Genomic DNA, 13,411 nt, shown 5'->3' on the forward strand with positions numbered 1-13,411 from the left:
ATTAAGATGGAATATTTAACGGAGAGGAACCACTGTTAATATAGTTAAGACAGTGATCATTGATCAGAGAGATGATTTGACGGTATGGTATAGAGGCATAGGCTAGGATGTGTACAAAGGCCAGGCCAAACTTAATTAGGCTATAGGCTAGAGTAGTAATTAAGTTAGGCTATGTTAGAAATCTCACACATCACCTGCGAAAAACTAGAATTATACTTTGAGCGAGAGGACATGCTTAGCAAATCTAACTCATAAATAATAGAGATGTTAGCCTAGTTGTTGACTGAATATCAGAAAAGTCCAAGTTAAAACATATTTTAACTCTAAAGGAATTGAATAATATACAATCAGGACAATGATTTTTCTTTAGGGATCTCAAATTAAGCGAAGAATAAGACCAGCGATTAACATTCTAGGTGAGCTGCTGCCTAAGGTCCTTAACTTCGAAAACAATTACTTCATTCTAGCTAACAAAAAGCATCCATAGTAGGGCTGTAACGGTTAAACGGTTAACCGGTTAACCGACCGAACGGCCGGATAAACGTCCGCCGTACATCGTATAAGTTTAACCGTTTTTGTAATGCCAATTACGCAGTCGCAACGGCGCGTCTTCACATCACTTTATTCCCGAAAGAGACCGCAACATTTGCTTGCCGAAAATCACGTAACAATTGCAAACTTTATCACGCATCCATACAAAAGATTTTTAAGATTGGCGGTACGATTGAAGGGATTACCAAGCGGTATGCGACCCGTGAAGCGCCTATTGTTACCCCGTTCGACAACGTGGCGAGTCTGCATCTAATCCTTTCAAATTTATATTTGTATTTAAGCAGTAAACGTTTTCTTTATTATGATGTAATTTCAGTTCAGTGTTTCCTCTAAGGTGCGGGATTCCATTCAACTGACTCAGTAATCCCACAAGAAAACATTTGTCTGCTGGAAATCCCCGCATCGTTTTCTTGCATTCGCGATAAGTTTATACTCAATGCACAACGTATGCACTTGACTGTAAAAAAAACTCTGAAAATCAGTAGAGAAATAACCAATTGTGTACGAAAAGTAAGTTGGTACACCTTTCAAATTTTACGAAAGATCGAGCAAAAAAACTTTCGAAAAATTCACGTGAAACTGGCATATCGTGCTAAATGCAACTAATGTCATGTAAACAAGGCTCTAGTACACCCAATTATGAATAAAACGTAAGAACACATCTGGTGTTAAGCGGCGAAAAAGTATTTTCTAGAATTTCCAAAATTACGGAGAAAATAATATCCTACCATAGTTTAGTGCATAGCAAATAGCCTAACCACCTCGTCGGTTACGGATCTCACAAAACTACAAAATCACAACTAATTGTATATTGGAAGTTTACGTTTTCTACAAGAACATGGAAACAATATTAAGCATTTAGTTAATCATGCCAAGTGGCCTTAAACATGTGATTACAAGGTTTAATTTCATGTATCATGTGGAATAGATTGCCTTGTTCATGCGGAGGAGTCAGTTGCCTGTTTTACTTACCTAGCTGTTACGGGGATCATATTTTACCTACTTTTCTAAAACGTCTAAGATAATAATTCTCATAACTTAACCGAACATTTACTGACTGACCTTATTAATTCTAGACCATGAAACGTTCCTTGGCAACATGCCAAAAAATTGTTCTACAGTTTGTCTATGGATTCCATAGACAAACTGTAGAAACTTTGTGATCCATTCAAAAAATTTTAATCACAGAAAATGGTTCAACTCAGTTTTAATCGTACATGACATAGGCGTGAATACAAGTCAATCTATAACATTCCACAATTATTATTGTAATCACCTAACTTATTAAATCTACCAGGTCGGACGTTTGAGCCACTTGTGTGAGAAACCTGCAGCTTTTTACCGAGCAGGCTAACTGAAATAATGTTATTTAATAACTGATTATTAGTTGAAAGACCATACTCCTGTCAATATACCTGACACTTTATGTGAAATATAGCTTTGTTAAATATTGTATAGGGCCTAGAGCTTTGAGATTCTATAAAACAGCTTTCCAATTTAAGTCTTATAATAATTAAATGAAATACATAGTTATTAAAAAGAAATCTTTCGTCCATGTCTTTCCAGCAGCAACTAGATCGTGGTGTTCTACTCACAGCTGGTTTTGTCTTAATTTTGCCCACTTAGTTATAAAAACCTTACGTCATTTCCATGCCAACAGATTTATGGCCACATGATATTTAAAAAGTAAAATGGTTTTGAAATTGAAGTGCGCCACCTCTTTTACGCTGCTGCAACACTCAATAGCAGAAGTTCGCCAGAGCCGTAGCTCTAAAGTTAATTTTAAAAGGGCGCCATCATCTCATTAAATTTGTAATTAACTGATTTATCTGTAGGTGTTTGTAAATCTATGTATGTCCGCTAACTGTTCACACACGATGAACTCCATAGTAACAGAAGATATTACAATGAAGACCCAATCAACCCGATCAAACTTTAAAGTAATAATTATTTAGTATAATTAAGCCCTCAAGGATATGAAGTGTGTCCAGATAAGAATATTATTTGTATTTTTTTTTTTTTTTTTTTGTAAAAAGCGGATGGTACTATTTAATTGGAAGAAACGATAAAGTTTAGAAAGTTAAAATCATAAGCAATACCCAATTTAGGAATATCTACAAACACAAAGAAAGAAAAATGTTTTATTTCGAAAAAATCTACTACAAGTTATGTCACACTCAAACTGTAACTTAGGAATGAATTTAATAACTAAACACAGATGGATATCATCATTTAAACAAATCGTATTAATTAGAAATAATTATAATTCAAGCAGAATAGTCGGATTTGGATCAATAATGAAATAATTTGTAAATTAAATTTTGAGTTTAAGCCTCGTCAACCTTCTCTCTGGAAACTTGAATTTGATCTACCGTACATCTGCTTCTCTAAACTGCATTTTAATTATAAGAAACAACCTATTGATTTAAATATAATTCTTCAAACTCTCCTTATACTTTATAAAAACCTGGCATTAGTTAGAGTAGAAGTTTCCTTTTCATGATTCCTATAACATTAAATTACATTTTCCTTCTGAAAGTTCTAAATAAAAATACAAATAAATTTGATCAATATTTTTCTTCAAAAGATAGATAATCTCAATTATTATTGACCCATTTCTTATAAAATTCTCAACCCGTCATTGAGATTTGTTTCCTATTAACTAATAAATAAAAATATGTAGCCTCGCATTCTTATTTTATTAAACCTTACTAGCTATAAAAACTTTAATGAATAATTTAATTGTAAAACAATCAAACTAACCCTTTAATCCTACATTACCACTGTATTTTCTCTAATCTAATGTTATTATTCCTGTTTATATTTGTGTCCCCATAAAATCAGCCCCTTATTTCCGTTCTAATAACTGATTCCGTCTTACAAATAAACACGACCTAAATGTTTTAGTTTATCGCTTTATTTTCCTTTATCTTTTTTTCGTTATTTTTATTTTATTATAATTATTCTAAACCTAACCAAATCCAATCTATTTATCTCTATCTACTCTGTTATCAGTAACTATATTCTTTCATTCTAGATTCCTATCTCCTGTGTGTATCCAATAGCCTGCTCTCCTAGAGTTGATGAGTCTGGTCTGAACCTTATCCTTGAGTCTGGTCTCTCTCTCTCTATCCTGAGTTCTCTCCAGAAGCTGCGGATCGGTGACAGAGACAGGAGACTAACTGATGAAGAGTTGGCGGCCATCTTGTCTTACTCCTCACAGTGTACAAGTTTGAATGAGCTGAAGTAAGTATTCCGGTGTAGATGTTAGACTCATCATAACAGTTAAACAGGGAATTAATTTAATTAATAAAAGTTATCAATATTAAACTAACAATAGATAATGTAAAGTCTGCTGTATTTTAATGTCAAGGATTGGATTTAAATTAGTTTAGTTGGATTTATTTGAACAATTGGGTCATCGTGAAAGGAATTCTGTAGAATGTTGTGATTAATAAAACAAATATAATGGATAAATAGGGAATATTTTAAGAGGGTGTTGGTAATAGAGGGGTGCAGGGGTGGGTGTCGGTTGTTTAAATGTTCTTTGTTATGTTAATGTTAAAATTTAACTAAATAGGTTTTAGAATTACAGGAATGTTTATTAGGATAAAATAAGAGATATATAGACAAGGAAATTGGATTTTAATAATTCTAGCGAGTAAAATTAATATTATAAAGTAAAGTTTTATAAAGAATAACTGCTAATTTTGACTGAAACCTCCGAAATAGTTTATTTCAATTATGTACAATTAATTTAAGAAACAAAAGAGATTGAAAATCGTTACTAATTTTAAAGTAGTAAAATGATGGCAATAATAAAAGCAATAACCTATAACTTTGTTGTTATGAACTCCTCAAACAGACTATGATACTCTAGCAAAACTGATATGCATACAAAAGAAGCAACCAATAACATGGTTTTGGTTGTCAAAATTTAAAAAATAGTTACGCAAAATAAGTTAACTAATTAAAACAAAATAAAAGTTTTAACTAGAAGGAAATATATAATTGCAATTGAGTTAACTACATAGTTAAAAAATTTATTGCCATAAATATGATTAAAGGCAAATTTGTATATCTGATAATTCAAAGGTTCAAATTTAATCCGCTTAAACTACATCACTTTCTTCGTTATAGTTTGAAACATGACGTTATACAAAATAAGCTTAATTATAATTTATGCTTATATTTTAACCTAATTTGTAAACAATAATTACAAAATTAACCGAGAGCTTCAACTTTGTATAATTGATAACTTTAAACAAAAACTGTAGAATATTTTAATATTCCTCGTATTAATGTTATTTCATACTTGAGTCGATCATGACGTCCCTGCTTGGTCCGTTCCAATGTAGTGTTATTTTAGACCCCCCCCCCCCACCCACCCAACCCCTCCTCTCGCCTCCTCTCGCCTTCTTTGCTCTCACCGATCAAACCTCGTAAAAGTTTCTCCTTTCCGTCTTTACAATTCACAATATAATCAGTAACATCTTCAACTTACAGCTGACGTGTTACTAAAAAAGAAAATATTTAAGTCTCACCCGTCACCCCCCCCCCCCACCGCGCATCACCCAAATCTCGAAAGAAAAGACAAAAGCTATTGAGTAGTTACATAAATGAAATATATGATAACGAACGATGCTTAACGTATGTTATATGTGAAACAACGCCATTCCGGGAATAACTGTAACCGCGGAGAAAAATATCACTGGAAATAATACACTTCGGGAGATTTGTTTGGTCTGAATATAAAAACAATATGTAACAGAGAATGTTTATTCCCTACCTAGACTAAATACTTTACCCCAATCCCAGTGTGCTCTTGGGTCATTTTAGTCTCTCCTCCTCTGCCCCACTCCCCTTCAGACAGCTTATCTGTACCCACCGCCACCCCTTCCTTCGCCCCCCCCCCTGCTTCGCACATCATCTTTTTTAGGGAGCCCTTCAAATTAATTCCGTTTCTACCCGATAACATCATCACCGTTTTAGTACACACAGTAGGCCTACTCTACTTCTACAATAGTTTTCTGCACAGACGATTGATTCAAACAATTTATTTCTAAAGTAAAATAAGTTGACAGTAAATATGACACACCTGGATCTCCCGTAAATACCTAATTAGCATAACAATAGATGACACGAGCCAGGGTTAAAGATAATGAATAGAAAGATAAACGAGACACGCGTCTAGTGTACACCTGAAATGTTGTCACTGCCATGCAACGTAACCATGGAAACAGACGATAAGTAGGTCAGTCCGTGTCTAGCAGTGGCTGGGAATAATGCATCTTTTTATTCAATACGGGTTAGGTATATATCTAACAGCCATTCAGTGATACTGTATGTCATATGCCGTGATATTACAACGTGTTCTCATTATTATTCTTTGTATATATATTTTAAATGAGTAAACTTGATTTCCTAGGTTGTTTAATACATCCCTCACTTGCTCCTCTCCCTAATTTGATAGAAGGATTGTTTTATTTCCCTTTCTTCGTTTTTTCCCTTTATGTACTTCTCGTTGGTATATGGAAGTCTGCCTAATTAGCACATAATTGAATAGTCCTTAATATAACTCACATATCTAATATGTGACTACAAACATTGCGGGTTCTTAATTGCCTAGTTTATGGAGAACAGTTTTGTTCTGTGAAGTTGATTAAACGGTTAAACGGTGGGGATATAATATTGCTCGTGTTTAGCAGAGAGAAAGGATTTCGAAGGTTCATGTCGCCTTACCAAATCTGAAATATATTAATATTATCCAACTAAGTTAATATATTTCTCAGCCATAAATCATAAACAAGCAAACAACAACACGAGCAAGAAAACAAAGCACTTGAGATCCTCTAAGATTCGTTTGATGAGATCTTTTATCTCTTTAAATATCGAATTATATACAGCACTAGTTCTTTTTATCTACAGAGAACAGGCGAAAGTGATTAAATTATTCCATCGAAGTTTAAAATGTATAATGGATAACGACAACTAGAATCGATTTCAAATTTGCAACTTAACTGTTTTTAGCGAATTTAGAAAGGCTTAGAAGGCTGTCATCATCGCCTTCAGAACTCTCTTCTAATGGTTTACATTATTGTTATAACACACGCTACAAAATGAAGTACAGATTTCTTTCCCCGGTACACAATGAATGAATCTACAAGTATACAATCAGAATAAACACTTATACAACTGCCAGGGTCATATCCAGGTCGTAAATATGGCCACGGTTCATTTAGTTTTGTTGCTGAGAAGGAAAAAAAGAAGCAGTTATTCACTTGTTGAAATGAATTCATTGCGTCATAATTTGCGATGTTTTACATGAATCATGGTGGTATGCTGATTAAAACTGAACATAAGTATATTGTGATAGTAACATGGTGGACAAGTAAAAAGAAAAAGAAAGGAAAATAAAACAGAAAAGAAACCGAAGGAGAGGTGTTATGTTCCTGGAAATACAGTTAGTAGAGATCTGTGGGTAATTGTATTCCGTCGGTCGCACATCCGGAGTTTTCCTCCCGTCAAATCGCAGCGAATTGAGTGGAAACATGTAAACTAAGTGTGTCTAAATACCGCGAGTCTACGCTTTCAGAACGCCTAAAGAGAAAGATGAATACTCTACGCATAGACCTCTAAATATGAATAAGAATGCAAAATAAAGTTGTGCACACTTCGTGACCGGTGGGTTAGGTGTTTCAGCGTTTACATAACGCGTTGCCAATTTTTCAACAATGTTGTTTGCTCTCAATAAATCAACGATTACGTAAGACATGATCGAAGTTGTGAACTGTTGAAGAACCATAAACCCGAATTTTGCATACCTAATTAAAGTAAGTCACTATCTTCTCTCAACTTTGTTGACCCATTTCGTATGTATACACACGCTCAGTTATCTCAACACTACACATTGTTTTAGCCCCAGCCACACGGAGTAATGTACATTATACAGGACAACAAACTCGGCGATAAATAGTTTTATAGATTTATAGATACATTTTATCAATAAAACCAAGGTGAATAGTGTTTGACCTGTAAATTTAAGCAAGTTTGAACACTTCACTGTTCATCGATATGACTTCAAGCATTAGCGCTTTTTTGGTTTCGATGATAATCGTAACGTATGCATTCATGCAGGCGGAGAGTGTGTGTATTTGTGTTTGTATTCTCGGACCTCAAAGGACGATGACTTGACTACACATGTATGTGTGCGTGTGTTTGTGTGTGTGTGTGACGCCTCGCTTGTGAACACGACATCTCAAGTAGGGAAGCTTGGACCAATCTAAAATTTGGTGTATATAGGTACCACATTGAGTACAAGAACCCTTTTGTTTTGTGGGGAGGTCATTTGGGGTCACTAGGGGCCAAATACTGAAAATCTTGTAAACACGATATCTCAAGGAGGTAAACTTGGACCAATCTCATATTTCGTGAATAGTAGGACCACATTGAGGAGCAACAGCCTTTTTTTTTTGTGGAGATCAAAGGTAAAAGATCGGGGTAACATTTTGGAAACCTTGTTTTATAAGCTACCGTATGTCCCACCAGCCAGCCTATCAGATAACGTGCTACGTCATATTTACTTTGTTCAACACTTACTTTTGGTGGAAAAAAGTTTTAATTTCGTACTGAAACATAACTGTCTTATGTGCAATTACGTAGCACCATGCACCTGCCTAACTGCCAAACCTTTGTTCATAGAAAGTATTGATGTTGCAGATCTGTACTTTGGAGACTTGACCAACAATCATAGGCCTAGTGGCGAGTGGAATTTGGCGATTAGATTTTTAGTCACGGTCGCCAAATAGCGAGTACTTTCAAAAATATTTGTCGAGGCCTGAAAACCTTCACAACATGATTTCTCATGGTAGAAATCATGGATACTTTTCATACATGGTATATGGATTTGCCATATTGAATACAAGAATCCTAAATGCTGTGAGGTAAAATCTCCGATATGTCACCAGAGGTCAAACTCTGAAAAACCTTTTACATAATACTGTATGTAACGATGGAAATCGCGCATACTTCTAATGCTTGGTGTGTGGATTCATAACATCGAGTACAAGACCCCTATTGTTTTGGAGGTGTGTATAGCCACGTATAGTAGACTGACCTGTGTTATCATGCCATATTAGAATTGTAACAGCTTGTTCTGGTTATACTAACAAGAAGAAGTCTAGTGCATTTAATTCATCGAAATCTCAATGCATTTTGCATTCGGGTTATTTTTGGAAAGGAGGGGTTGGGGTGGGCTCCAAATATGACTTGCGTCCGTTGGGAGGGGTCTAAACGGGGAGAACCCTTTTATTAAAATATAACCTTTAATAAATAGTTTTTAATGCTGCAGCGTTATAAATTATTAGTTCAACAGTTATTTCCAGTATTTTGCCTACATGTGTACATTGAGTTGTTATGTCCGCTATAGCCCTTACAGTATATATAACATTAATGAAATATTCGAAAGCGCCTGTTTAACCAGTCACTGGATAGATACAGAAAACTAACGATTGTAAGAAAAAGTTTTACATAAGAAATAACAGTATCTATGAGTTAATTATGCTAATTAGATACAAGGAACGTAACCTATATATTTTCTTTCCATTGTCCGGAGTAGTGTTTTACATAGAACTGGGCAATTCAGGTATAAGGTAGGATGATACTGAGCTAGACTTGAACATATTAAATGGATACTATGCACTATCTGTTACTGGTTAATCCAGATAATTTCATTTCAAGCTCGATAAACTCAAATTGTTGTAGTAAGGAATCTTACAGACCATAGGTTTGTATATGCGCATTTTCCTTCTCTTAGATTTTGAACTGAACAACATATTAGCAGGGCTGTCAAATAGTGAACAACATATTAGCAGGGCTGTCAAATATTCTTTTCACCAGAATACGTACGGGTTTTATTATTAAAGTCTCGACATTAAGGTTCGTTGAGACAGGCGGAAATACTGCTTGGCTTGATGAGTCGCCATGTTGTAAAGGGAGGGTGATATTATGGGCCATTCTCGGTCACGTGTGTAACGGAAAAATGGGGAGATTTGCACTTAGCCACTAAATAACTACTTTTAGGTAAAGAAAGTTGGGTTGATTGTAGTACTTAAGTATGCACTATGGGACTCTTATACAAAACCATTTAGCTTAGCCAAAATCAGAACATTCATGTGTTGGGAGAGGTCATATAAAGGTCGGTCACGTGTGTGACGTAAAATGAAATTGGCTTTTTTTGCACACAAAAATGTTGGCAAATTCCTCAGTTTCTAACAGGGCTTGATAACCCTAATTTCTCATGTTTCTACCTTAATGTGTTTCCATTCTAACAAGACTTTTACCTAAATATTTCACCTCTAAAAATTAGCATAATACTACATAAGCTAAAAAATCCGGTCACGTGTGTGACATTGTTGGGTCACGTGTGTGAAATTCTGAATTTTCATTGCATAGTATGTAATTTTTGCAGTGCAAATATTGACCCTAGTAATGACCACAGAATAGCAATGATGTTGTAGGAATTACTTTAAAAAAGTTTTACTGTTCTATTTGGAGGGTCACTTTTGTGACATTGTTGGGTCACGTGTGTGACATTCTGCATTTTCATGGATGCTGCAATTCCATTGGATGAAGCTTTCCTCATTTGCATTTAACACTGTTGTCATGCCATACACACCTGACATAACAACAGTCCAAGTCCACAGTGCTGCTGCAATTTCATTGGATGGAGCTTTTCTCATTTGCATATTACTCTGTTGTCAGGCCACACACATAGCAAACCAGTCTGCTAACAATATTTAGTCCATTTAGTTTTGTTGAATGCTAAACTTGGGGCTTCATTGTCACTCACGTGACCATAAATGTCACACAAGTGACCATCGGTCACGTGTGTGACGACTATGTAGAGGCTATTAATTAATCGTAGGAATAATTATTTTACTGGATATTTTGCAGAACTAACAGTCTTTAGCAAGAACGGTTGCATAATGCAAGTGTGGACATCATAAGTCACATCAGTTACTTTTCTATGAAAACGTTTGCGTTATTTTGGTCACGTGTGTGACATCAAAATTATGCTAATTAGCACCCATTATTAACGAAGAACTGAAGATCAGGAACCTCTGCTTTAGGAATGAAATAAATTAACCTATGTATAACTGCCTCCATGTGATAGTTGATAACTGAAATATTATTTCTAGATACTCATGTAGAAAAAAACAAATATACAATTAAAAACTACAAATTTTGGCTGAAACTTACAATGATGCAAATTTATGCAAATTAGTATGCTATGGTTGTAATTTTATTGAAAGAAATATGAAACAGAAAACTTTAGGTATCCCTCTTAAATAAAAAATATAACATTTGGTCCTGATGAAAACTTTGTTTTTTTAATGCCAGTTTCATTTTCCAGAGAATGGCCCTTATAACGAATTTCTCCTTTCACAACATTTATCTATTTCACCAAACTCAGCAATCATACCAATTATAACAATGATAATGAATAATCATATGGTATACCACAAAGATTCAAGGTTCCACAAGAAAAGATTCATATTTAGAAAGATATAACAAAATCTGATTGCTGAAAACGAGTGTTGTAAACTCCCCACATGTCATGGGGGCAGGGAGGGGGTGATTGGGCACATGCTCCTCTACTCTTCTGAGTACCTTGCAAAGTGGCCTCCATTGGTAAAAGAAACTTAACAGTTCCCACATTTGTAATTAAAGTGTCCTCTTGTTGTATTTTTGTAACAAGTGCCTTTATGTCTAAAAATTGCTAATCGGCTTAACAATATTAATTATGATAAAACATGTAATTCAAAAGTACCGGTATAAAGTAAACTTTTGTTAAAATTATTCAAATACTTGAATTTGTTACTCTGTGCATTCCTTTACGTTTGAGAGGTTTAACATAATTTGACAGTTTAGTGGTTTCTTGCGTGAAATCAAAGTCACATGCTCAACTGCACCTCAGAGTTTGTGCCTCCACCTTCCAATCACACTTTTCTTTTGCGAATCAACGAAGATCGCATTATTGGGATTCTTAATAAAAAAATAAGAACAGGAAGTTTTATCATTTACTTGGTATGAAGGGAGTTGGATATTTTGGACACATGCACCTCTTCATTGAGAACATATTTGAATATGATGATTTGATTGTGAAATGGTTGGGGAAAGTCTTATCAACTCCACAAAAAATGTTATAATATTTATTAAATTGGATTTGGATCAATGACGAAATAACCACTCGTGCAATTTGTTAAAATTATTGAAGGTTGATATTGAATAAATATTTAAATAGGTAAGGACCCTTGGTATACCTGTCTTGTTCATGTAATATTAACATTTTGTGTTTACCTTTTACTGAAATCACCCGAGAGGAACATTTGTTTTGCCCAGTAGAAAATGTTGCTATGTCCTCGACCCTCCTACCCCTTTTCCTTACATTCTTCCTCCGTTTTATATATATGTTTTGCAGGTTTATTCTCCCCCCCCCCCCCCCATTACATTGAAATATGTAATTTGTAGCATTTTAAACTCTTTTGAGATTAAGAAAGAATTTTTTTCAGCTTTAAGATTTATTTTTCTAGATTTCGTATCTTACCACTGAACTCTTAACAATCTCAGACATTTTAGTTCTCCTTTAAAGCGAGGATTCACGAATACGAACTATATCATCAATACATTTGCCGAAAATAACATACGATATAAATCACGTGATCCGAGCGAAACATGGCAAGCGGTTGTTACGAGGATTTACTTCGTTTACTCCGTTTGTTCTGTACAATGTTGAATTTCTATATGTTTGAACAACTTTATTTTAATTGATAATGAAAACATATAAACAGTTCAGCCAATTCTGATAATGTGGACGGCTATACATTTCACAATATCAACCACATACAATTTACATACAGCAGTTCCAACTATCATCATTATTATCTACAATACTATTTCCATTCTAGTTTATTTTTCGTAGAATCGTTTGAACACGAGACTTGTGATGATAATTAATTCTGATCATAATGATCAATCAGATGTGATTTATTTCCTTGTTATTTATTGTTTTCTTTGTTTATCTTCATTGATTTAGTAAACAATAAACCTGACTAGGAGGACATTCCACTACGTCTTCTACATCTTACACGATGATTACTCTACTTACTCTCCATAGGTTTCTATACTACGATCTTCCAGACATAATTCCGGTTGGATACATCCCACCATCCTTGAAATCAAGAAATGTGAAAGGTATTGTCACAATGACGTCATAATGGACACATTTAACATTTCTTACATTTAATTAAAGGCTTTACCAACAATGTGAATTTCTTTTGACTTGTTGATTGTTGTTAATTTACATACAAGAGAGTAATGAATCAGCAACACATGATTGCCATTTTTTATGAAGGAGACACCCAGAACGAAGTCTTGTGATAGTAAACAACGAACTGAATAATAGAATAGAATATAACAACACTTAATATTGCTAGGCTTGGCTGATTTGAGAGATAAGTCATAATCCTTTCATTTCGCTCATTCGATATCCCTGTCTTATAAAATGTTTTGTGAGTAGCCATCACATCAATTGATGCTTTAAATCTCTTTCCGAAAAGTAGTGGTATCATACACTTTGGGAAACTTAATTACAGAGCGACAATGATTATGTAAGGTTTGAAGTAATGTTCTGCCCCTCGGAGGCTGTCAACCTCCCCCCCCCCCCCCATTAAAGCACATTTAAACATATCCACACCTCCGCTTAAACCATTCTTTCAATCTGAATTGCAGAATAAAGCCGCAAAGTTTTAATGAACTTCTTTTCCAAGTTCTGCAAACGAAGTTCTTGTTTCTCTGA

At 34.6% G+C, this 13,411-nt stretch overlaps 2 protein-coding genes across 7 annotated transcripts in view; one reads left to right on the forward strand and one right to left on the reverse strand.

The window, feature by feature from the left end:
• Positions 1 to 13,411, reverse strand: part of LOC139970080 (uncharacterized) — a 496,120-nt gene that overhangs the window by 338,098 nt on the left and 144,611 nt on the right. The window lies entirely within an intron of this gene.
• LOC139970032 (uncharacterized) overlaps positions 1 to 13,411 on the forward strand; it is a 445,342-nt gene that overhangs the window by 46,995 nt on the left and 384,936 nt on the right. For all 5 annotated transcript variants that reach the window (XR_011793893.1, XM_071975597.1, XM_071975596.1 and 2 more), the window contains exons 5-6: positions 3,590 to 3,798; positions 12,731 to 12,807. Coding sequence is in view for 4 of the 5 variants with exons in the window: in XM_071975597.1 (XP_071831698.1) it covers positions 3,590 to 3,798; positions 12,731 to 12,807 (286 nt within the window). In the remaining variant the exon portion in view is untranslated. The remainder of the gene's footprint in view (positions 1 to 3,589; positions 3,799 to 12,730; positions 12,808 to 13,411) is intronic.

Source organism: Apostichopus japonicus, chromosome 7 (assembly GCF_037975245.1).
Source record: "Apostichopus japonicus isolate 1M-3 chromosome 7, ASM3797524v1, whole genome shotgun sequence".
NCBI lineage: Eukaryota > Metazoa > Echinodermata > Holothuroidea > Aspidochirotida > Stichopodidae > Apostichopus > Apostichopus japonicus.